At 49.5% G+C, this 25,898-nt stretch overlaps 1 protein-coding gene across 3 annotated transcripts in view; it reads right to left on the bottom strand.

Annotated features, from left to right (window-relative positions):
• The window catches only part of RALGPS1 (Ral GEF with PH domain and SH3 binding motif 1), a 300,327-nt gene that overhangs the window by 190,692 nt on the left and 83,737 nt on the right, over nt 1–25,898 (bottom strand). For all 3 annotated transcript variants that reach the window (XM_052647831.1, XM_052647832.1, XM_052647833.1), the window contains exon 6: nt 8,921–9,004. In XM_052647831.1, coding sequence (XP_052503791.1) covers nt 8,921–9,004 — 84 coding nt within the window. The remainder of the gene's footprint in view (nt 1–8,920; nt 9,005–25,898) is intronic.

The following is a 25,898-nucleotide window of genomic DNA, read 5'->3' as shown; positions in this document are numbered from 1 at the left end:
TTTTCTGGTTATTCTAAGGCTTTAGCCTTTCCATATACACTTTAGAATCAGCTTGTTGATATTTATGAAATCGTCTCAGGAGACTGGGGTTCAATCCCTGGGTTGGGAAGATCCCCTGGAGGAGGGCATGGCAATCCACTCCAGGATTCTTGCCTGGAGAATGCTGTGGACAGAGAAGCCTGGCGGGCTACAGTCCGTGGGGCCACAAGAGTTGGGCACGACTGAGCAGCTGAGCATGGCACACAGCACATGAAATAGCTTGCTGGGATTTTTAAAAGATAAGTTTACTTATTTATCCACTGCTGGCTGTGCTGGGTCTTTGGTGCCGCTCAGGCTTTTCTCTAGCTGTGGAGAGCAGGGGCTACTCTCTTTCTGTGGGGGCCTCTCTCATTGCAGAGCACCATCTCTAAGGCGTGCAGGCTCAGTAGTGGCTCCTGGGCTTCAGAGCACGGACTCAACAGTTGCAGCATACAGGCTTAGCTGCTCCGTGGCCTGTGGGATCTTCCCAGGTCACGGATCAAACCTGTGTCTCCTGTGTCGGCAGGCGGATTCTTCAGCACCGAGTCACCAGGGAAGCCCGGCTTACGGGGATTTTGACTGGAGTTGAATTGAGTCTACAGATCAAGCTGGAACAAACGGACATCTTAGTAATGTGTCTTCTAATATATGAAGACAGAATATCTATTTCAGTCTACTTTGACTTCATTAGGATTTTCCAGTTTTTCGCATATAGAACCTGTACATACTTTGGTAGAGTTATGCCTAAGTATTCCTTGTGCGTGTGTGTGCACACACTACTGTAAATGGTGGTGTTATTTTTAAATTTCAAATTCCAATTCCTCATTGCTGGTACACAGAAAAGCTTTTATATTGATCTTGTGCCCTGAATCCTTGGTATACTCACTATGGTTCCAGAAGTTTTAAAAATAGACGCCTTTGGGATTTTCTGCACAGATGATCATGTCATCCTTATTTACTTATTTTGGTTGCGTGGGGTCTTAGCTGCAGCACAGATCGTCGTCAAAACGGCTCAGCAGCTGCAGCATGTGGGCTTAGGTGCTCCAAGCATGTGGGATTTTAGTTCCCTGACCAGGGTACCCTGCGTTGCGAGGTGGGTTCTTTACCACTGGACCTCCGGGGAAGTCCTAATCATGTCATCTTTGAATAAAGACAGTTTTAGTTCTTCCTTTTCAGTCTGAGTATCCTTTTATTCCCTTGTCTTACTGCACTAGCAAGGACTTCCAGTTCAATGTTAAGTGGAAGTGGTGAGAGAGCACGTCCAATCTTAAAGGGAAAGCATCGAGTGTCTTAATGTTAAGTATGATGTCAGCTGCAGGATTTTCTGTAGATGTCTTTTATCAAATTGAGGAAGTTGCCCCTCTATTCCTGATTTGCTGAGAGTTTTTTTGTATTATGAATGCATGCTGAATTTTGTTAAATGCTTTTTTTGGGTCGACTGATAAGATGTTATGCTTTTTCTTCTTTAGCCTGTTAAAACAGTGGATTACATTAATTCATTTTCAACTGCTGAATCAGTCCATGCACACATGGAATAAATGCCTCTTGGTCATGGTGCTAGTAAGCTTGTAAAACACATAAGCTATTACGATCAGGATCACTGTTTTGGTGGTAGAGCTAGCACTGGAGTTAAGGCACTGGGGACTAAGATATCCCCGGGGAATTTTCACAACAGTATTAGAAGTGAATAAAGCAGAACAGTTATGAACACAAAGAGCTTTAGCTAATCAACCACAAATGAAAACAATCAAAGCATAAAGTAAAGAAAAATCCAGGTTTTAAAATGCTATCCTTTCTTACAAGAAAGTGACTTTTGCTACAAATTTCTCAATAAGCCCACTCATGGTTTCCTTAGAAACCTGGAGTAAGATGGGAAAGCAGAGGTCCCAGCCTCTCCCTGCCCCCACCACTGGATTCCTGGTGCTGCAATAAAACACTGTCTGGTCTCTGCCTGAGCCTCCATGGGCAGGGAACCACCCTGTATCAGGAGAAAGCAACCGCCTACCCACTTCTATCCCTTGCTCCCTGCACTTACTGATTAGGCCCCACAAGTTCTATTCAGTCCGTTTCCCCATAAGAACCCCTCAATTACTTGAAAACCTTAATTACGTCCTCTCCAAGTCTTCACATTCCTAGATCCTTCCTCTGATCCTTGTATAACATGCTTTCTTTCCCCTCACCCTCTGACCCTCTGATCACTGTGACACCCCAGTCTTCACGTGGGGTGCCGAGGTCCAGACATAACGGTCTAGGAGTGGTTGGATAAAGCATAGGAAAGTGGGATTATCACACAGTTATTAGAACTGAGCCATCCTAGTTTAAACTTTTAATTTAAATTTTTTAAAAAACGACAACACCAATTACTGGCAAGAATATGACGCAACACGAGCTTTCCTTCATTGCTGGTGAGAATGCAAAATGGTACAGACATGATCCAGTAACTGTACTCCTAGGTATTTACCCAGTTTATTTGAAGTCTTATGTCCATACACCAAAAAAAAAAAAAAAAAGCAAATGTTTATAGCATTTTTATTCATAATTATCAAAAACTGGAAGTCCTTTGATAGATGAATGGATAGACAAACTGGTAAATCCAAACACTGAATAGGACTCACTTGAAAAGAAAAGCCATCAAGCCATAAAAATGCATGAATGGATCTTAAATGCATGTGGCTAAGTGAAAAGACAGTCTGAAAGGGCTACATACATACACATCCCCTTTTTTTCAGAGTCTGGAGAAGTGAACCTTTAGAGCTAGCAGGTAGATGAGCATCTGGACCACGCCTTCCTCTCCACAGCAAATCCTGCCTTATTCTTTGGGCAACTTCAGTATCACCTGAGACCATCACCTTGAGACCATGGCCTCAAGGTCACGTTATCATTTCGGCAGCTATTAGCACCCACCACTCCAGTCACATTCTTCTCCTAATTACCAAGGACTGCCCTGCATCAGAGACCTGAAGTTCCGGTCTCAGGCCATAACCTTTAGACCTTCTAGTCCTTACTTTCTCCTTGAGTCCACCCCCACCCCTGTGCCCACTCTTCCCTCTTGCCAGACTCTGGAGTCCCTGGCAACCCTTCCCTCCTTAAAAGCAGACAGATCCTCTATCATTTGTCACTTCAGTCCCTTGCCCTGCGGTCCTTCAAAAAGAATCTGCTTTGCTAACTGTGGATGGATCTAACCACTTACCTTCCTGTGCCCCTTTCTTTTGGCTGCAAAGTGCAACTAGAATAAAACCATCCACCCTCATGCCGTGGGGCCACTTTAAAAGCCACAATCTCTATTTCATCTGGTCCACTGGCTCTACTCATGAGTCTTTTATATTTCCAGGGTCAGTTTTCTCTTTTCCCTGGAATGGTTTTTACAAGCTTTCCCCAACCCCCTTCAAGATTCCCTGCTGTGTCCCAGCTTCATCTCCAACTCCATGGAGGAAAGAGGAGCCACGAACCTCCTCACACCACACCTACAAGCAGACCTGTGTCTGTATCTTTCCTTTCTGCAGACTCGCCTTTTATAACGCAGAGTGCCCAGGTCCCGGCCTCTCCCACCTTTGCTGGAACTTCACTTCATTATGTATACCTGCTCTCTTCTTATCTTTAATCTTTCCTGGTCTACCGGCTCCTTCCATTCAAAATAAGAACATCCCCAAGGCTCTTTCCGCTGAAAAGAAAAAAGGACTATTACCACCTCCCTGAACGTCTTCAGCCCCTCCAGCCACTCCTCATCTTTCTCAATGGGAGCATCGCCTACATCTGCTCTCTCCATTCCCTCACACCTCCTACGGCTCAGCCTGCTACACCCCAGCTTCTATTTCACATCCCCACAAAACAGCTCCTGCTGAGCTCACCACCGCCGTGCTGCTAAGACTTTCTTTCCAGTCTTTTTAACTGACCCATTCTGTAGCATCCCCATATCCTTGAGACCCTGATTTCCAAACACCACCTTTTCTGGGGGATGTTCTCGTCCCCGGGCTGCTAGTTCTCAGCTCTCACAGGGGCTTCTCTTGCTCCCAGGGTGATCTCATCCACTCCTGTGCTTCGTTTGCAGCTGATTCAATATCTGCATCTCCATGCTGGATCTTTCCCCTGACTCCCAGACGCAAACATCTGATACCTGCTGCACAGCTGAACTCATACATCCAAACCCTTTTCATCTCCTCCCTCACAGCTGCTCCTCCTCTGTGCTCGCTATCTCAAAGAGAGATGCTGCCAAGGACCAAAGGGGCCCTCCTTGCACCTCCCTGTCATCTCCCTCCACGTCTCATCAATCACCGAGAGCTACCATTTGGTCTCAATATTCTGTTGAGTCTGGCCACTTCACATCTCTATTCTTCACCTGGATGAATGGGACAGACTCCGATCCAGTCTCCTGGCCTCCCTTCCAACTGCCCACACCTCTCCTCTGGTTTTCCCATCCTAATGCTGATTCCCCTGGACTGTCAGCCCCTCCATTACTTCTGTCTCCCCGTTTAGACTGTGAGCAAGGGCTAAATCTAGTTTACTATTGACCACCCTGGACCAAAGACAGAGCCTGGGGCGTGCTCAGTCAATGTCTATTAAATAAATAAATGAATGTAACTAGAAGCAATGAGCCTCAGATGAAAGCGGATTTACACAATGAGGAAAGAACAGTTGTTTGGAGGTAGCTTTTGGAAGGGAAAATACTAACACTGCCTCCCAGCTCTGTGATAAATGAGGTCTGGAAGAACCAGGGGGATCCACTGGAGTCATGTTCATAAAAATGGGGGAGGCTTTTCAACAGAGAAACTCAACAGTTATGTGACTTTGAGCAAGTTATTTCATTTTCTAGAATCTCAGCATTCTCATTCATAAAATGGGTTTAAAATATCAGCCTCAGTGGGCTTTGTGAAAACAGAATCAAATGCAGGTTAAATGCTCAGTACAGTGTCTAACTCAGGTGAGTTGAGCCTAAGTGCTCAATAAACTTTTTTTTTTAAAGAGTCTTGATTAAAGCCAAGAAGGAGTGGGAACAATCAGGGGTTAGGCTAATGACGGGAGTTGGGGGCAGGGGGGAAGGGGGCAGTTACAAGAGTGATGGGGTATCAGCAGGAAAGCTCCGAGCAGGAAGAATGCCAGAGGGAAGAAGGTCAGCGGGGGCCCTGCCATCACTCTCAGCTACCTCCTGCCCGAGCACCGACTTTCCTGGAGGAACTGCCAGTCCTCCAGTCTCACTCCCTGCCACCCAGACCCCTACCCGCCTCCACCGGAAGGCCTGCTTCTGCGACTTGGCCAGCCAGAGCCTCGTGTTTCCTGTCGGGGCCATGAGGTCAGGGTGCACAGCAGAGGATCCAAACCAGGGCCATCGACCCCGGAGTCTCAAGTGCAGGACATGGAACGGAAAAGAGGCAGGTCTTTTCTGCAGGAGTTGCCCTCACAGGGAGCTGCCGAACGCCGTCTCAGAACCAGAAAGGAGGAGGCTGCTTGTGGGGGGCCAGCGCAGAGGAAAGCGGGACCTCCAGGTGGAGACAGAAGTATCGCCTGAGGTCCCCTGAAAACACATGGAGTCTAACTTCTCCCTGGATTTGCTCCACGAGCCAGCAGGGGTTTCCATCATGAGGAGCTATGCGTATATATCCTGAGCAGAGTGAAAGCTACCCTCCGGGGCAAAGCGTTGAGACCCTCTGCCCTGTCCAGCCCCCGCTAATATGTAAGCATCTTATGACCCACACTTGGACTTGTCCAGGCCTCAGAACAGGTTAGCAGCAGAGACCAGACTGGAACCAAGTTCTCCCAATTCCCTGTCCATCTCTTCCAAATTCTTCATCTTCAGGACACAATTCCCACCCTACCGCCAGCACTTGGGCCCAAAGCTAACCTTCCTTTCAGCTTGTAGCTCCCATGACACTGCTGCTGCTACTGCTGCTGCTAAGTCACTTCAGTCGTGTCTGACTCTGTGCGACCCCATAGACAGCAGCCCACCAGGCTCCCCTGTCCCTGGGATTCTCCAGGCAAGAATACTGGAGTGGGTCGCCATTTCCTTCTCCGATGCATGAAAGTGAAAAGTCAAAGTGAAGTTACTCAGTCGTGTTCGACTCTTCGCGACCCTATGGACTGCAGCCCACCAGGCTCCTCTGTCAGTGGGATTTTCCAGGCAAGAGCGCTGGAGTGGGGTGCCACTGCCTTCTCCGCCCATGACGCTACCACCTGTTTTAAAGCTAATTCTATTAGTTTACTGTGTGTCAGGTGCTGAGCTAAACCTTTTACATCCATGATTCTCATCTGATCTTCAAGAACCACTTGAAATGATTCTTCCTATTTCATATATGATGAGGAAGGTCAGAGGCTGAAAGACAAGCCAAGATCATACCGGTAACAGGTCGCACAGCTAAGATGCACACTCAGGTCTGCTGGGTTCCATGCAACCACAGCTTCTCAGACTGCTGTCCTCTAAAGTATTCATGCAAAAACTCGGGGGCTTTGGAGGGCCAGCAGAAAATCCAGTCACTTCACTTAAATGCAAATGTATGCATGTGTCTATTTGTCTAAGGGCAGGTTCAAAGGTGATACATCAGATTCTCAACAAAAACCAAAAACCCATGATTCAAAAAGGGTTGAGAACTTCTGGCTTTACGATGAACTCCCTGGGGCCAAGGCACAGGCCTGGCCCATAACAAACCCCTGGGGAACTCAGCCCAGCCCTTCCGTCCCAGCCATTCCATAAACAAATGCTAAGGGACGCAGGCCACATGGAGGAGCAGCCACGTCCTCCAGGACTGACCAGAGCACTGGGTCTGGTTTGGCCACAGGGAGCCTCAGATTCCCCAGCAACCTCCTTCCATTCAGCTAATCTTTATTCTTCCCCACCCCGGCCAAAAAATGCTTGAATGCCTACTAGACACAGACACTGTGCTAAGAGCTCTACCTAGATCATCTCATTTAATGTTTGAAACAACTGTGCAAAGTGAGTACTACCATGATTTTCATTTGCAGATAAGGAAACAGGCTCAGAGAGGTAAGTGACCTGCTTGCCTTTAGCTGGAGTCTGATGAGCAGCCTGGTTGACACATAAGAAAGTCGGCCAGGAGGGGATGGATACCAATCAGTTCATCTCAGGGAAAGCAGCTCTGGTGGCTGACAGCCAGGCTGTGGGCCAGTTTTCAAGCCAGAGCTGGTACCAGGGCTGCATCTAGGAACTGCTCTCTAAGTGGCTCACAGGCCGGCAGGAAGACCATCTCTCAGAGCATCCTGTTTGGGAAAAGGCAGCTTTACTTCTGGCTTGCTTCACCCGCTTGGTCCGAGCTGGACACGAAACAACTGTTCGCAGAACAAGCCGCGCTGCCCTTTGCCAAGCTGACCTGGCCTCCGCGTGCAAAGCAGATTACATCAGAGCCCCCAGTGGCCCTCCTCCCGGAGCGCTGTGGCTGATCAGAGGTGGGACTCGGCTGGCTCCCAAATAGTTTTGCTAAGGAAACTATGAATCCCCTGATAGTGTGTACACATCTGGTTGTTTTTAAAAGACTAAGCTCAGTTGAAAAGGAAAAGATTTTGAAAATAAAGAGTAAAAAAAAAACAAAACACAAAAGGCTTCAGAATTTCTCTTTTCAAAACAAACGATGTACAGTCCCTACCGCAGATGTAGCTAGGCCTTCCGTAGTTCCTACTGTATCTCATAAAACAATGGTAACGCGAACTCCAGCCCTGATCAGCTGACTACAAGCTGGTGCCTCTCTGAGGGCTCCCGCTGTGCTCGGGGAGGTAGCCAGCTGAGGCTGGAGAGGCTGAATAATGGTGATGCATAGCACCCGGCATTTCCGAGAGGGATGGCCCAGCTGGAGGGAAGGCCCAAAGGGAACCCAGGCCCAACACTCCGGGCTCCAGTCACGTATGCTGTGCAACCTCTAGGCCACTGTCCTCATTTGAAACCAGAGAAACAGAACAAAGAGGAAAGGCTGTCAACAGCCCCATTTGGAGGTTTGGTCTATTCAAGGAGGTCTTGCAGGGTACTTTCTACCAAAGATCATGTTCTGGCAGGTCTGTCTGAGCAATCAGAAGCCCGCCACCCCCCCAACCCCCTGGCTCAGTTGGTCCAAGTCCTTGATAACATTCCTTTAGGTGGGGATGCAGCTTCATACGTGGAGCCAAGGTTCTGAGTGAGCCTCTCTGGTCTGTAGTAGTAGCATGGGTGGGGCCAGTGACCAGGTCATCAGGAATTCAAAGAAATTGAATTCAAGGAGCATTTATTGAGCACCTCATTCTTTCACGCTACACATACTTACTGAATACAGCTGACACTGGGTAAGGTGGTAGGGGAAACAGAGATGAACAAGACAAACACAGTTCCTGCCCTCATGGAGCCCGCAGACTGGCCAGGAAGATGGAGTCTAAAGAGCTACACAAAGTGCGGCCAGACGGGGAAAGGGCCACACGGAGACGCAGAGGCGCAATGAGGGGACACATGATGGGCAGCCCTGACACCGGCTGGGATTCACGGAAGACTCCTGGAGAGGGCGACATTCTGGCTGAGATCAGGTTAGGAGCTGAACAGGGAGAACAGCACAGATGGGGGCCTCATGGGACTGAGACATGATGAAGCAGGAAAGAGGAGGGAGGCCAGGAAGACCGAAGCCCACAGAGTAGAGGGGAGGCCAGAAGCCAGACCCACCATGCAGGACCTTGCAGGGCACATTAAGGATGCCTGGAGAACCTTAGCTTCAGTGGAACTGAAAGCCACCGAAATGATTTAGATACAGAAAAGATGTGTTCAATTCCATCTGTTGTGTGAAAAAGGACTGTGATCGCACAAGCATGGATGAAGGTGGGGGGTTCAGGAAGAGGGGTTTGGACTGGGGCTGGTGCCTGGGAATGAAGCCTGGAGGGGCTCCCAGCCTATGGGGGACAACAGATTACTATCTGCACACACACGTGCATGGGGTGTTCTTACCTGGTTAAACCTCCGGGTAAAGGCCACGACGTTGGGGGCGAGACTATGTTTCTCCTTCTTACTCCATCCACAGCTGGCTAGTTCCTAGGAAGCACAGAGTCAATTTCAAACAGTGATTCCAATGAGGATGCAAATACAGACGGGCATCTACCTGGAAGCTGGGCCCAGAGGTGGGGAAGGGCGGAACCTTGGCCATCTGTGCCCTCCCAGGGTGGGGAAGAATCTCCTCCTCCTCTAGAGAAAGAGGCTGGGTCCACAGGTAGAGGGGCATCCTGGGACCCCCCCAGAGGCGAGGGTGAGAAGCAGGTTACTTATCTCTACAACCTCAGCCACATCTCTCGGGACTTCTGTGCCCAAATTATTCTCAACCTCACAAGGCCACTCTGCCAGCTCCCTGGGACTAGAAGTCCCTTCTTAATGCAGACTGTCTGATAGAGGGTATAATGTTATAATAAGCAGGATTCACCATCCCCTCCCAGGGCTAACTTAAAATCTGGCTGAAGATTCTCACTGGCCCAGGGACATCCTCCATTCCTGGAATCAGGGAACATTCCAGGCCAAGCCCATTGCTATCAGAGAAGCTTCTGGATGACCTTGGATTCTTTCCTGAAGCTGGCCTCTCCTCTCTCTCACACAAGCAAAGGGGGGCAGGAGGAGAGGTGCCCTTAATATCTTTTTCAGGAGCCTTGTCTCTTTTTTCCTAGCAGGTTTAGCATTATAATTTGAAGAATCAAATGACCTAAATATTACCTATCAGTGAGGCTGGTACCAAGAACCCCTGCTATGTGTGGGCAGGGGACAGGAAGCCTCACTTTTTATCTCACAGAATTTTCACCGTATCAGTTTTAATAAAGAAGAAGAGGGCTCAGCACTACTCATCCTCCTGAATGAATGCTCTGAAAATCACTCAGTCGTGTCCAACTCTGTGACCCCATGGACTATACAGTCCATGGAATTCTCCAGGCCAGAATACTGGAGTGGGTAGCCATTCACCATTCTCTTCTGCAGGGGATCTTTCCAACCCAGGAATCTAACCGGAATCTCTTGCATTGCAGGTGGATTCTTTGTCAGCTGAGCCACCAGGGAAGCCTAAGAATACTGCAGTGGGTAACCTATCCCTTCTCCAACAGCTCTTCCCAACCCAGAGATCAAACCCAGGTCTCCTGCATTACAGGAAGATTCTTTACCAGCTGAGCTACCAGAGAAGTCCATTAATTTGGTAGCCATTCCCTTCTCCAGGGAATGTTCCCAACCCAGGGATCGAACCCAGGTCTCCCGCATGGCAGGCAGATTCTTTACCAGTTGAGCAACCAGGGAAACCCAAGAATACTGGAGTGGCCTATCCCTTCTCCAGCGGATCTTCCCGACCCAGGAATCTAACCGGAGTCTCCTGCATTGCAGGCGGATTCTTTGCCAGCTGAGTGACTAGGGAAGCCTTGGCTCCCCTTCTGCCCCCCTTCTTTTCTCAAGTAGACATGAGTCTGAGCTGCAGAGTTTACCTCTGTTTACCATGATTCTCGTTGTTCTGAAATGTCTATCTGGGTTTCTTTCCAAATGTATACTACTGAGCCCTCCCACCACCCCACTTTAGAACACATGCTTCCATCAGTCTGCAGATGTGCATCACTGCCCTTTTGAAGTATAATTGTGAAGGCAAGGGCTTCTCTCCCAGGTGGACCCTAAAGCCAGCTCTGAAATGTATGCACTATAATCTGATAGAAAAGAGAATTTGTAAAACTGATGTTCAAGGACTGATTGTTGCCCAATTGCTGGTGACAGTTCCCCCCTTTGTTTTTTCCTGAATTCCTTAATAAACAGCGGAAGTTATATACATATCCATAGGAGGGGGGCTGCACATCGCATGTTTGTGAGTGCTCGTTTAATTCAGTGCTTGGGTTTTATTTTCGCACCGTAAGTAACGCAGGAAGGCATTCTTGAAGGGAGCAGTGTGGACCTAGCAGACAGACCGAGGTCAGAGTCTGCCCTCCACATATCAGCTGCATTCTGAGAAGAACCTCAATTTTCTCATCTTGAAATGGGTATGATGATATATTTACCCACGAAGCTCTTGAGAACAGGTAAGTGAGATTAAAGCATACACGGGGCACCTGGTATGTAGCAATTACTTGATAAAGGTCACCCTCCTCTTCCCAGGGTCAGCCACGTGCTGTCTGACATGACTTTAACTCCAAACACTCCCTTCTTTATTCCACATGTGCTCTCACTGCTGTCTTGAATTACTAACACAAATCTATCATTATTTCTCTTTCATTTTGCTGATGTCATGCAGGCAGGAACCAAAGCAGGAACTTAATACATCTGCCCCAAATTTGCTTGATTTGAACATTCCTGGGCTTCCCTGGTGGCTCAGATGGTAAAGCGTCTGCCTGCAATGCGGGAGACCTGGGTTCGATCCCTGGGTCGGGAAGATCCTCTGGAGAAGGAAACGGCAACCCATCCCAGTACTCTTGCCTGGAAAATCTGATGGAGCCTGGTAGGCTACAGTCTATGGGGTCGCAGAGTCGGACACGACTGAGTGACTTCACTTCCTTCACTTCCTTAAGAATTTGATTTAAAAACTGAATGCAGGGACTTCCCTGGCGGTCCTGTGGCTAAGACGCTACACTCCCAATGCAGGGGGCCTGAGTTCAATCCTTCCCTGGTTAGGGAACTAGATCCCACATGCCACAACTAAGATTCAGTGTGGCCAAATAAATAAATAATTTTTAAAATAAAAAAAATAAAATCTATGTGCAATTCTTGAACCCTTTCATGCTACAAGACATGTCATGTTCAAAATTAAAACCTCAACACGGCAAAACACTATGTATGAGAGATCCCTTGATAAAAGAGAGTCCTTTCTTTGTTCTGAATCCCAACCTTGTCACTCTTTTCCTTAGGGACCGCTTTCCTGGCATCAGTTTCATCATGACGGAGGAAGAAGAGAGGGATGCTGAGGCTAACTCTACAGAACTGTGGTGGAGACCAAGAGAGACAAAGCCCGACAAAGGAGGGGACACGCAGGGCGCAGGCCTGGCTCACAGCGGATTCATCTGGGGGATGCACAGGGCATGAGCCTTCCTCACTGCTGAAACCTCCCAAAACTGGTACAGAGAGATTTATCAAGATGTCAAATGAAATAAGACCATTCTAACTGCACTAAAACAAGTCCTGGGCCCAGCCTCTTTGGCACTATTCCTCTTCTGTGTTTGGCCTTATTGGAATACAAGAGATTCCATCTGTGTGAAGCGGGTTTGGAAAATGTGAAGTAATAGAGCAACACTCCTCCAGTCACTAATGCCTAAAAAAGGTCTACGCTACGGAACCAATTTGAGCATAATTAAGTTAAAATTGACCAGAGGAGACGGGGCTGGTTCTGGAAGGGAGACGGGGGGCTGGGCTGAAGCTGGTAAGGCCCTTGTAGCCTGCATGCTGGAAAGCCAGGCTGCTGTGCCTGGGCTGCATGGGGCCTGATCTTGCCCAGGCTGCCACTGGTTCTGAGCTCTCTGCTGAGGTCCACTGGACACGAAAGGACAGGAAGAACCCGGTCAGTCCTCGCCAGCTTCCTGTAGCACCTCTCCTCCATCATGCGGCTGTTTCCCTGGGTCTATCAGGGAGAAACTTTCTGCCACTAAATAAGCTGCCTCCTCTCCCTTCCTTGGGCTTCAGTGGAAGGCAGGTCCCATCTTCTGGGCTCTGGCTCCCTTGCCCTCCCTGCTCAGAGCTCTTGCTCTGATGCCTTTTCTGGTACCTGTATCTTTAAACCTCTTCCTCTCCAGTTTCTTTCCTGCTAGCAATTTAAGAAGCTTAAACATAAGCCTCTCTGGCAAATAATAATAATGGTGAGGACATATCACCTTGGCAGTAATAACCAAGGCCATATTTTCCAGACCTCCGGCTCCTCCAGCTCCCACTCACTCTCTTTCTTCCCTTTTCAGGCCCATCTCTTGAAAGCGTTCCTGGCCACCTCTTTCTTGATCCCCTGGCGGGGGAACCCCTCTGTTTTCCACTCTCTGTCCTCGCCCCCTAGCTCTGCATTCTTCTGGTTGTCTTCTCGCTTCTTGTGCCAGCCCCCTCCCCCTCCCTAATTCCGAGTGGTTTTTCAGTTGCCTTATTCTTTTCTGACACATGTCCCCCAAGTGGTGAAAGTGTTAGTTACTCAGTCCTGGGGTTGACTCTGTGATCCCATGAACTGTAGCACAGCAGGCTCCTCTGTCCATGGAATTCTCCAGGCAAGAATACTGGAGTGAGTTGCCATTTCCTTCTTCAGGGGATCTTCCCAACTCAGGGATTGAACCCAGGTTTCCTGAATTGCAGGCAGATTCTTTACCATCTGAGTCACCAGGGCTTCCCATGTTTCCCAAGCCCCACCTAAACCTGTCCAAGGTCACCTTCCAGGAAGGTGTCTGCATCCCTTCCAAGAAGATCACACTTCCCCATGGCTTCCAGCACACTCCAGTGTCCAGCCCAAGTTTCTCTTCTGACTCCAGACCAGTAGAGTCAGCCACCTCCTGGCCACACCTTCCTTGGCTTCCCACAGACACCCTAAAATCAGAAGGCCCAGAACCAAAAGAGTGTCTGATCAGCTGCCTTAAATAAAGAACACCTAAAGACATGAGAATCATTTAGACGTTCAATCAAAGGACAATGTTTATAACAAACTGTCCATGGAAAAAAATCCCTAGCCAGTGTAAAAACAATTTTGTCTTAACATCCCCATCTGTAAGCATTCCCGGGTGAGAACAAGAGTCAATACTGGTCTCCGTTCACCCTGGAAGCTTCTCTGGCCGCCAGCTTTGTGCTTAGGGTTTTAGGAGTCAGATGCCCTGAGGTGGCCTGAGAAAGGCCTGACCAGACTGTGTCTGGGGTCAGTGAGGTAAGGCCCTGGAAGAGGCGATCTGGGGAAGAGGACAAAATTCTCCCAGAAGACCCCCACAGGATCTAAGCCACTGAGCCACAGGCAGCCACACAAGGCCCTTCCACGCATGAGCTAATTCTATCTACAGTCTTCTCCAAATTACATTCCTAAAACATGCCCACATGGAAAATGTACCACCTCAAGGGAAGGTCACTAAATCTGACCTCAGGGACCACCACCAGGCGGCAGGAGCCAGTGACACCACATTACCAGCTTGCTCAATGGCAGTCTTTTCCCCTTCTTCCTCTCCCCATATTTCTCCCCATCCCTCCCATCCTGCCCTCTGGAACAATCTTCAGAAGAACCGGCGGGACAGTCATGCACTAGTCAAAGGAGTTTTAGAAACATCACAGGGAGTGGGTGACCCACTGAGGTAACTGGGGGGAGACAGCACCAGTTTGTGGGTTGGTTCACTTCAGTTCAGTTCAGTCGCTCAGTCGTGTCCGACTCTTTGTGACCCCATGAATCGCAGCACGCCAGGCCTCCCTGTCCATCACCAACTCCCAGAGTTCACTGAGACTCACGTCCATCGAGTCCGTGATGCCATCCAGCCATCTCATCCTCTGTCGTCCCCTTCTCCTCCTGCCCCCAATCCCTCCCAGCATCAGAGTCTTTTCCAATGAGTCAACTCTTCACATGAGGTGGCCAAAGTACTGGAGTTTCAGCTTTAGCATCATTCCTTCCAAAGAAATCCCAGGGTCGACCTCCTTCAGAATGGACTGGTTGGATCTCCTTGCAGTCCAAGGGACTCTCAAGAGTCTTCTCCAACACCATAGTTCAAAAGCATCAATTCTTCGGTGCTCAGCCTTCTTCATAGTCCAACTCTCACATCCATACATGACCACAGGAAAAACCATAGCCTTGGTAGTGGGGGTCTAAGGAACAAGGCATTTCAGAGCTCTCATACCTCACTGCTGGGAATGCAAAATGGTAGAGCCATTTGGGAGGGCCATTTGGCAGTTTCTTTTTAAAAAAACAATAATAATTTTTTGGGGGGGGGGCTGTGCCAAGTCTTAGTTAGAGCATGCAGGATCTTGAGTTTCAGCATGCAAACTCTTCATTGCAGGATGTGGGATCTAGTTCCCTGACCAGAGATGGAACCCAGGCCCCCTGCATTAGGGGCACAGAGTCTTACTCACTGATCCATCAGGGAAGTTCCTGGCAGTTTCTTTTTCATTTTAAGCATACATTTAGCAAGTGACCCAGCAATCTCACTAAAGCAAACATCTGTCCACACACAAAAGAAACATGTTCATGTTTATCTCAATTTCCTCAAACTGAAAACAACCCAGATTTCCATCAGTTGGTGAAGGGGAAAACAAATTGTTATAATCAACCACTACTCAGCAATAAAATGTATGAACCACTGACACAGACATCAGCACAGAAGGATGTCAAAGACTATGCTGAGTGAAAGGAGCCGAACAGGAAAGTGTTACAGGATTCCTCTTTTACGACACTCTGAGAAAGGTGGTGACTACAGGGCCAGAAACTAGATCACCGACTGCCGGTGGCACGGGGAACGGGGCGCAGAGAAGCTTTGCGGGGCGAGGCGAGTTCTCACCCTGGATCCTGGTGGTTCCGTGAGACAACGGTCGTCCTGCCTACTGCATCCGCACTTTCACTTTCTGCAGTTTCAGTTACCTGCAGATCCGAACATATTAAACGGAAAATCCCAGAGATAAACAATGCACGCGTTTCAAATCGTGCACCGCTCTGAAGGGTGACGACATCTCATGCCCTCCAGCTCTGCTCGGTTCAGGACATGAATCATCCTTTGGTCTACCGTGTCCTGCCCGTTCGTTAGTCACTGAGTAGCAGGCTCAGTTATTAGACTGACTGTCATGGTGTTGCAGGGTTTGTGTTCAAGTAACCCTTATACTTAATAATGGCCCAGGGATCTTCCTGTTGGTCCAGTGGTTAAGACTCTGAGCTTGCACTTTGATCCCTAGCCAGGGAACTTAGATGCATGCCACGCGGTGCAACCAAAAAAAGGAAAAGAAAAAAAAAATTACAATAATGGCCCCAAAGCACAGGAGGAGTGATGCTGGCAATTGGGATACACCAAAAAAGAAGCTGTAAAGTGCTTTTCTTCTTTAAATGAAAAGGTGAAAGTTGTTGACTTAATAAAGACAGAAAAAAAAACCACCGAGGTTGCTAAGATCTACAGTAAGAACACATCTTCTAGCTGTGGAATTGTGAAGGAGAAAGAAGAAATTCATGCTAGTTTTGCTGACGCCCTTCAAACTACAAAAGATAGAGCCGCAGTGCACGGCGAGTGCTCAGCTAAGACGGAAAAGACATTAAATCTATACACGATTTTGAGAGATGCCACATTCACCTCACTTTTCGTGCAGCATCTTGCTATAATTGTTCTATTTATCATTGGTTATTGCTGTTAATCTCCTACTGCGCCTAATTTATAAATTAAGCTTTATCATAGTACGTATGTAGCATAGGGAAAAAACATAGTCCGTGCGACCTTTGAACAACACAAGTTTGAACTGCACAGGTCTACTTTTACACAGATTTTTTCAATAAATCATAGAGTAGCACATGATCTGCAGTTGGCTGAATCTTCAGATTCAGAATCTTGGATATGGAGGAACCAGGTATTAGGTGCTCAGTTGCTTAGTCACATTCAACTCTTTGCAACCCCATGGACTGTAGTCTGCCAGGCTCCTCGGCCCATGGAATTTTCCAGGCAAGAATACTGGAGTGGGTAGCCATTTCCTTCTCCAGGGGATTGTCCTGACTCAGGTATCAAACCCGAGTCTCCTGCATTGGCAGGCAGATTCTTTACCACTGAGCCACCTGGAAAGCTCTTAACTAGTATATGTACATTTAAATTGTATGGATTTAAAATGTTTACATATTATATATTTTAATAGTTGCACACATTTAAATACTTTATTTTTTCTCCAATATTAGACAATGGATGGATAAAAAGAAAAGAGAATCTATGGGTCCTTGACGTGAGGCATATTCTCTCCTGAATGGCGCTGGGTCGTTAGAAAATGAAACGCAACACTGGCACGCCACCTGGCTTGGGCCCAGATGACATCTGCACGTTCACACTTACATAGCCATAAAAATGGATGCTGCCTGTTGGTTTGCAACTTTTAAAGTCAACCTAAGGAAGGACTAAAGCACTTGGTGCAGCTGCAAAATGTCAGAATGTTAATTTAATTCACTTGACGACGCAAACATATAGCTGACAGAAGTGGTCAGTGGAGGCGAAAAGGAGAAGCACAGGAAGTGGGCAGTGAACGGACACTGTGTAAAGCTGATGAAACAAGACACAGAGGTTTCAGCACACCAAGTAAAGATCCAAAAATAACCAGGGAAAGAGAATCCTCTGGGGAGAGGACTGGGGTAAAAGATCAAAGCCTTGCTTTATAAGCTCTTCTCTACTATCAGAATATCAAGAAATGATGACTTTGAAACAAACTTTAATAGGTGACATGTTACAATATTACACACTGTAAACTTTCTAAAATAAAATTTTAACAGTTGAGTAAACACTCAAATTACAAAATTTTTATAAACTCATAACCTGCTGATAACCTGTCGGGGTCAACATCTATGACATAAATGTGTCAACATAAACAACAGATAGTTTTCACAGGACCTGTACCTTCTGAAGGAGTGTGCCTATCAAATCACAACCATCTGGCCCTTCAGGAAGCATGTCTGTCCTATAGGAAACGGTAGAGCTTTACCCAAAGGAATAAGAGGAGAAGAGCTGCTAACTGGGGCAGCGGGAAAGTTCCACCAATGGGGCTCCTGCCTTGCTGCCTTAAATCCTCACTGGGACAAAATCAGCTGCAATGAAAAACGGAAGGAAGAGAAAAGGGGAGGAGGAAAGGCCAAAGGAGGCAAGGACAGAAGAGAGGAAGGAAAGGAGAAGAGAAAGGGAGGGATGAGAGAAGAGGGGAGGGAAGCAGGGAGGGCGGGGGAGCCAACTGAGCAGCAGGCCCCGTCCTGGAAGCAGCTCTAGGACCAAAGCTGAGGCCTCGAGGAGCTTAGTGTGCGGCCGGTGGGGGAGACAGACATGGGCCCAAATCGCCCCAACTCAAGACAACAAAGGGCGACGGCACTTTCCTGCTTTGTTTCTGAAGGCTGAAGCCTGAAAAGCCTTTCCTAGAGTGGAGTCCTCTGAGTGATGTCAGCAGAGAGAGAGAGGCATCTTTAGCTCTTTCTTGGGAGAAGGAGGGGAGAAGAGGTAGAAAGAAGGGGAAGGAGGGTGACAAGAAAGGGGGAAGAGAAAGAGAGGGAGAGACAGCAGTGACTGACGGTCTATGAGACGCATCTGCGTTCATCTGATATCAGAGCTACAGGACTAGCGATGGGCCAAACAGAACAGCAGAGGACTGAACAAACACGCTCTCGCCCTCTACGTTCCACGGGAGGGAGGAGAGACGAGAAATCCGCGGTAAGTCAGATGATGATAAATCCTTTGGAAAAAATGTTACCCAGGGTGAAGGAATGGGATACTGGAGCAGACGCCTCGGGACGCCTGGCCGGTAAACCAGCCGAGTGGAGACCGTGAACGAGGTGGGCAGCAAGCTCCGCAGGAGCCGGGAGAGGGTTCCGGGCTGAGAGTTCCAGGAAGGAAGCGCGCGTGGGAAGACCCTGGAAGCTCCGACTGCGCACGGTGGGCACTGAGGCTGGAGCTGCTGGAGCCTGGGGAGATGGGCGGAGACGGGCTTCGAAGGAAGGGGGTGGAGGCTTAGAGGGCAGGTAGAGACTGGCGTTGACTCTGAGTGGGACGGAAGGACCACGGAGGGCCCGAGCAGAGCAGCCCCAAGCCTCACGTGGCGCGCAGGGTGGGTTTTACCCACGAGGTGGCGACGCAGTGAACCCAGCCTCCCCGTCAGGGGCTCCTCTGCTGTGCTACAGTCTAGCCTCATACACAGGCAACGTCCTTTTCTCGTGTGAGAGCAAGTCACTTACACCTGCTAGAGGGCTGTGTGTGGAGAAAAGGAGGAGGCTGGCCGGGGAGGAAGGCCCTCGAGGGCCTCTACAGGGCCCAGAAGCCCTGGCCAGACAGACCACAGAGAGGGAAAGAGTTGCCGGGGACAAACGGGTGCCTTCTGCGGAACCAGGGTGCGTGTTCAGGGTAGGGGTCACTGACTGAATAGAAGGAATCCGCTTTTTCAGCTTCTATGCATTTCGATAGAGCCACGCGTTCACAGTCGCTACTGTTTCTCGTCAAGTCCTCAGACTGCCGTCTGCTGAGCAAACATGTAGACTGAGGGTCGGGAAGATGATGCAAAGCTTTCCAGCCCCAGGGCTCTGCGGCTCGGCACAATCGGAACCAGCTGTCCAGGCAGGGCAGCAGCCAAGTGCAGCCCTGTGGACTGCCTCCAGTCCATGTGACGGGGAAAGGGCCCCGTGAGCAGAGCGCGGAGAGCCGCCCGCAGCGCAGCCGCCCGGATCCCGGGCCAGTCACGAGGCCCACGGGGCCACACGTTCACTTCCCACTCTCACCCTGGGGACTGCGCTCAACCCCCTTTCTCCATAGTCTTGGGAAATATTTTTTCCAAATAACATCATTCAGATGTTCTCTTTTTAAAAAGAATACACTTTGGTTTTTTTTTTTTTTTTGAGCAGGGACCTAGCACGTGTTCACTACAGAAAACTTAAACAACACAGAAAGCCCAGAGAAGAGACCTTAAGTCACCCATCAGCCTAACACCCAGAGAACTCAGAATTTACATTCGGTTAATAGTAATGGCAGAAACAACAGCCAGCTTCACTGAACGCTTACTAAGGGTCAGGCACCACGTCAAGTGTTTTACGTACACGTATCCATTGTTACTGAATTCTCACAACAACCCTGCAGATGGATACTATGACTGCCCCATTTTACAGATGGAAGAAACGAAAGTTTAGTCAGAGGAGTTAAGCAGTTTGCTGAGATCCACTTATGTGGTCGATGTGAGCGCCAAGATTCAAACCCGAGTCTGCAGGTCTCAGGAGCCTGAACTTCCTGGCATCAGAGGGCGTCTGTCTCCAGAACAGGGACCCCTGCCCACTCCCAGGGCAGGAGGAGGAGGAGGGCTGCACACAGGCACACACACTCACCCTCTCAATGACATTCACACTGTAGGTGTGGTTCCGTCCTTCCTACCGCACCATTACAGACATGTTCTCATGTCTGCCCACTCTCCTTTCATAGGATTCCTCATACACACATGACATCTCCTAAAAGCAATTCATCACATCTGTGTCCTTTTGTTTTCCCCAGCTCCAGGAGGACATCTCAGTCTGTCATGTAATTCTCCTTCGGTTTTCTGCAAGAGCTGGTCCGCTGCTCACTGTTTCCACTGCAATTTAAATCTGGTAATCACGTTCACCACTACCCCTGCCCCCACGCCCCTGCCGCCCCCACACAATTCAACCCTTCTTCATCTGGATCTCTGCAAACTGCAGTTGTCCACGACACTACCAGGAACACAAGATGAAATTTCTGGGAGTACCTGCTTCACGGGGAGGGCAGGCTCTGACCTAGCCCTCGCACTGCCTTCTATTTTTTGGCCAACCCAAACTTTTCTATGTCTGGTGAGTATGCTAAACACCACGTCGGAAACTGGAAAAGTGAACTCAGAAGTTCCAGGGCCATGTGATTTTACCAGTGGGTCTGATCAGACTTCATCATTAGATGTGTAAGTAACACCTAATTCTTATGCTAAATAATTTATTCCAGGGCACAAAAGGTGATGAAAAGAGGCACCAAACCCGAACACCAATCAGAACAAGTGGGAAAAAAAAACATCACGCAACATGGCCTGGTGGGTTTGTCTGAAAAAACGTAAGGCACTTGCCTGGTGGTAGAGTGAATAGGAATCCGCCTGCCAATGCAGGGGACACAGGTTCCAGCTCTGGTCGGGGAAGATTCCACGTGCCTCGGAACAAATAAGCCCATGAGCCAGCCACAACTCCTGAAGTCCGTGCCCTAGAGCCTGTGCTCCACAGTACGAGAAGCCCCCACTCGCCACAACGAGAGAAAGCCCATGTGCAGCAATGAAGACCCAGCGCAGCCAAATAAATACATAATTTTTAAATGTAAGGATAAGCTATATATTATGAAAACTATTAACATAATAATAGCATATAAATAAATCAGAGAAGGAAAAGGGTCACTTTCCTCTCAGGTACTGAAAAGTAACTAGCAAAATGCAACATTTGTTTGGGGGTTTTTAAAGGAAAAATAGAACTTAGAAGCTCAGTAATATCGATCTCAAACCAAGAGCCGTCAATATGTAACATAACAAGAGGAGAACTGCAGCAGCCGTCCCCAGCCTCTTCAGAACTGGGGACCAGCTTCATGGAAGATGGCTTTTCCACAGCCTCAGTGGAGAGAGGATTTGGGGACAATTCAAGCACATGACATTCATTGTGCACTTTATTTCTACTATTATTACATCAGCTCCACCTCGGATCAACAGGCATGAGATCCCAGAGGCTGGGGACCCCTACACACAGGAATCTGAATTACAGGTACAAACAACAGGTGGGTGCAGCCTTTCTCAACAAGGTTCCTTATCTGAACTGCACAACACAGAAAATGATGTGAGTGACTTTCTTAATTCTCCTAAGACTAGCACACTTGCATACACAGTGGACCTTCAGGAACAAGGCTTAATTCTCTCACGGACCCCTGGTTGAAAAAAAGCCTATACCCCAGTGCTGGCCAATAGCAATATAATGCAAGCCGTGTGTTTTAAATTTTTTAATAGCCATGTTTAAAGAAGAAGAAAAAAGGTGAAATTACTTTCAACTGTTTTATTTAACTCAACATATCAAAATATTATCTTTTCAACCTGTAATCAATGTAAAATATACAAAATTGTGCATGAGATAGTTTACATTCTTTTGTACTAAGTCTCTGAAATCTGGTCTGTTTTCCACACTTACAGAACACCTCAGTTTGGACCAGCCACATGTCAAGTGTCCAATAGCCACATGTGGCCAGCATCTTGGACAACAGAGCTCTAACCAAGATACAAAGGCAAGACCCTGAAATATGAGAAAGAATTACCGAACTGGAGAGGTCAGGCAGGACAACCGAAGATAAACCCAGAGGCCCCATCAGCAGGGCTGGGGCCGGCGGGGAGCCAAGGCAGTCAGTTGAGGACCAGGCAGGAAGGTTAGCCTGGGGAGAGCAGGAAGACAGACCAGGAGAGGCACCCACTCATGACTGATCTGAAGTAACGGGTTCCTCGTGACCCTGCTGCTGAAGCTCTGTCCCCACCTTCACTCCCCTGCCCCCGCAAAGGGAGGTGAGCTTGTCACTGCACTAATAGATGAGGGCAATCAAGCAGATGGAAAGAAATACGTTCAAAAAAGATGGAGAAAGACATGTGCCATTCACATTGTGGTTTCATGTTTTCACGGGGACTTCCTAAGCCAGGAATCCTGGGTTCTGATCTCAGCTGTGCCCTGAGCGCCCTCTGAGACTTTGGGCCAGTCCTTCCCAGCAAGGGGGCCCAGCGTCCCGTCTATAACACACAGTGGCCCTCCATGGTCTTTAAGGTCCTCCCAGCTCTCCCATTCTACGAGCCTGCGAGAAGCAGAGGTCACACGTGTAGTTTAATACAAAAACATGATTAAGTAATAGCTGGCCCTGGAGCCCACGTGACGGCAGCAGTTTTCTTCCCCAGTGTTTTGAGAGGCGCGGAGAGGCTGAGCCTGAGACACAGTCAGGAAGGGGCGGGGGCTCTGGGGCACGCGCTGCTCCTAAGGGATGGGGTGGACTCGACAGCCTGGGAAGGCGGAGGAAGGTGGGGGCAGACGAACAGAGAAAACACAACTGAGGTTCCTGAAAGAGGGCCAGGAAGGGAAAAGAGGAGACGGGAGAACAGAGGAGGACAGAGGAGAGGAGAGGAACGGAGGAGAAGGGAGGAAGGAGAAGAAGGAAAGAAAAGGGGAGAAAAGGGAGAAGAAAGAAATGCATCCAAAGGTGTTCGAGGTTGAATCCAGTGGGCTGGGGTCAGGGAGGGGAGAGGGCGCCCTGGTGGAGCAGGGCAGGGAGGGAGGGGTGTGGGGAGCCCCAAAGGGGCAGCCTGCTGTCCAGGGCATGGGAGAGGAGCTCGGGGAGAGAAGCGGCGGCCGCTCACGTGGCGCGTCCCACAGGCTCTCGGTGTCCCCAACAACAGAGGCCTCTGAAGGTCCGCACATCAGGAGCAGACATGACCGGCTGGTCAGATGCCAAAGAAGCAGCTCTGGCCACCCTACACCAGGGACCCGTTCGGGGAGGCTGAGACCCACACCGCGTGCCCCTCAGCACACCAGCCAGGAGGAGGGCACAGTAGGAGGACAGGGAGACAGCCGACCACCAGCCTCATGGCTCCTGCTCCTTCTGCGAGGCGAGCAGACAAACCAGTCCTGTCCCCGCGCTGAGAATAACAATACGATGAGACTGAAATGACAGCAGCAGCAGCTAGCAGCTTACTGCAGGCCAGGCAGGCTAAACACTACTGAACTGAACTCAATCTGTTAACAACGGCATCTACCAGGAAGGGCTATTATTTTGCCCCCAGTTTACACACAAGTAAAATTGAGATTCAGGAAGAATAGTTCACTTGCTTAAGGTCCCACAGCAAATAAATGACAAAAATGGGATTCAAACTCAGGTCTGTGTGACTCTAAAACCTAATCTCTTAACCACTATGCTTTCAGCCCGGTCAAGCATTATTGCGAAGGTTTTTCACCAACATCTTGAATAACACTGTGCCTGCCAGGTGGATGGCACTGTAGGGGTTAAGAGTGAATAAAAGGGTGAAGGAAGAGAGCCACAAGGCACTGCGTGTTTCCCGCACCTCAGGCGCTAAACAGTGTGCCTGCGGCTACTTTATTGTGCGAGTCTCAAAGGCAGACCATGAAGTAGGTTTCACTATTCCAGTTTTACAGATGACAAAACAGAGGCTCACAGAGGTGAAGTCAGGCATGCAAGTTTATCCAGGTGGTAAATGGCAGACACCACAGCCTGGGCTTTTAATACAGAAAGGCCTCAGAGGTGGGTTTGAGGTAAGAGGTAAGCTGAAGAAAGCTGAGCGCCGAAGAACTGATGCTTTTGAACTGTGGTGTTGGAGAAGACTCTTGAGAGTCCCTTGGACAGCAAAGAGATCCAACCAGTCCATTCTGAAGGAGATCAGCCCTGGGATTTCTTTGGAAGGAATGATTCTGAAGCTGAAACTCCAGTACTTTGGCCACCTCATGTGAAGAGTTGACTCATTGGAAAAGACTCTGATGCTGGGAGGGACTGGGGGCAGGAGGAGAGGGGGACGACTGAGGATGAGATGGCTGGATGGCATCACGGACTCGATGGACGTGAGTCTCAGTGAACTCTGGGAGTTGGTGATGGACAGGGAGGCCTGGCGTGCTGCAGTCCATGCGGTCACAAAGAGTCGGACACGACTGAGCGACTGAACTGAACTGAACTGAACTGAACCAGACAAGGGGCCTAGGAGTGGACAACTTCACTCAGGGAAGGCTGACCTCGCCAGGGGGTGGGGGTGGGGAGGCAGCTGTAGAGAACACGAGGCGAGAGGTTGCACAGGGGCTCCAGGCTGTCCCACCCTAAGGACATCCCCTGACCCCACCACCGTGCATCAGGCCTGACTTCCGCTGGAGCTGCAGGAGGGGGCCACACGGTGTCTCCAGTCATCAAAGTCACCGTTTCATTCAGTGTAGCACACTGAGTCTCCTCTGCCACCTCCCAGGAACTCGCTTTTTGATAGCATCGTGAAGTCCCCGCACAGAGCAGGATTTCTGGAAACAACGAGAGACTCCCGATAGACCCCAGTGGTGGTTCCGCAGCTGGACCCACCACAGGAGTTAGGCGGGTTTGACATGGGAACAGTCTGACGGCGACCAGAGACAGCCAGTGCGTGGGGACTGGGAGGAAGGGCTTTCAGAGAAGCTGTTTCCTCTCCTGAGAAGCTGAAACAAGAACCGCCTTTCACACGTTTGATCTATACGAGGATACTTGCTGGAATTAGAAGTGTGAGGAAGCCTTTCGCACTCTGGAGCCAACAGCCTCTGAGGTGTGAAACCACCTTTTGTAGGACGGGGAGTAAGGCCATGGCTTCCTTTGATCCCCGCCTCGGGCCTGGCCACCCCTCAACTCTTGTCTGCAGCCCCATCTCACCAGGAACACTAACCTGGTAATCTCCACCAGGGCCTCCCCTGTCTGTGCCAGGCTCTGTGTGAGGCTTGGGGGCTTGGAGGGTGGACGCGGCACTTGCCTCCTGCACTTGCCAATGGAGCAGACTGGTATTCATTCAGAACATACTGCTAAGTGCCTGAGGACAAGTGCAGGGTGAGCCAAGGAAGTAACGGGGGGCTTCACAGACAAGGAGAGGGGGCCTGGCACTGAGCCAGGGCACTGGGACAGGAGGGCATGGAGGGCGGCCTGTCGGGCAGTGAACAGTCAGTGCCCGGGCCTGGTGGTGGATCCGAGGGCCTGCGAGGCAGCGGGGGCAGGGGGAGCAGACAGTGGGTGGGGTGGGCTGGACAGGAAGGGATAAACCAGGTCTCATGGGGCCTGTAGACTTGGGAAACCAGTGGACATCTTGGAGACACTCGGGGAGGTGGTTAGAGATTTAAAAACTGCAGGGTGGGTGACAGAGCAGGATGGGGCAGAAGAGGGTATGGAGATGTCCCCGAGGAGTAGGTGAGGAGGCGAGAGGTCAGCCTACCTGGGAGGTGACTCTGGGGACTGAGAGAGGTGGAAGGAGGGGGGACAGGGCTCGGGGACTGCCTAGGAGCAGAGAACATGAGAGAGAGGAGTCACCAATGACTTCTTGAAAGAAGCACAGCTCTGCCTACAGAACCAAGTCCTAAGAGCCCTGGGCATGGTGTCTGAGGCTCCACGATGGGACCACCCCATTCTCTAGTCTAATTCTGCATGGCGCCCTTCCCCTCTCCTTAGCTCTGGCCGACCGAATCTGCTCACTGGCCTCTGTACATGGCCATGTTCTTCCCAACCACCTTACCAGGTCCAAGCTGCTCCCTCCGCCTGAAACGCCCTCTCTTCTGGTCCTCTGTCCA

Source organism: Budorcas taxicolor, chromosome 11, assembly GCF_023091745.1.
Source record: "Budorcas taxicolor isolate Tak-1 chromosome 11, Takin1.1, whole genome shotgun sequence".
Classification (NCBI taxonomy): domain Eukaryota; kingdom Metazoa; phylum Chordata; class Mammalia; order Artiodactyla; family Bovidae; genus Budorcas; species Budorcas taxicolor.
This window is presented reverse-complemented; position numbering and strand designations above follow the sequence as displayed.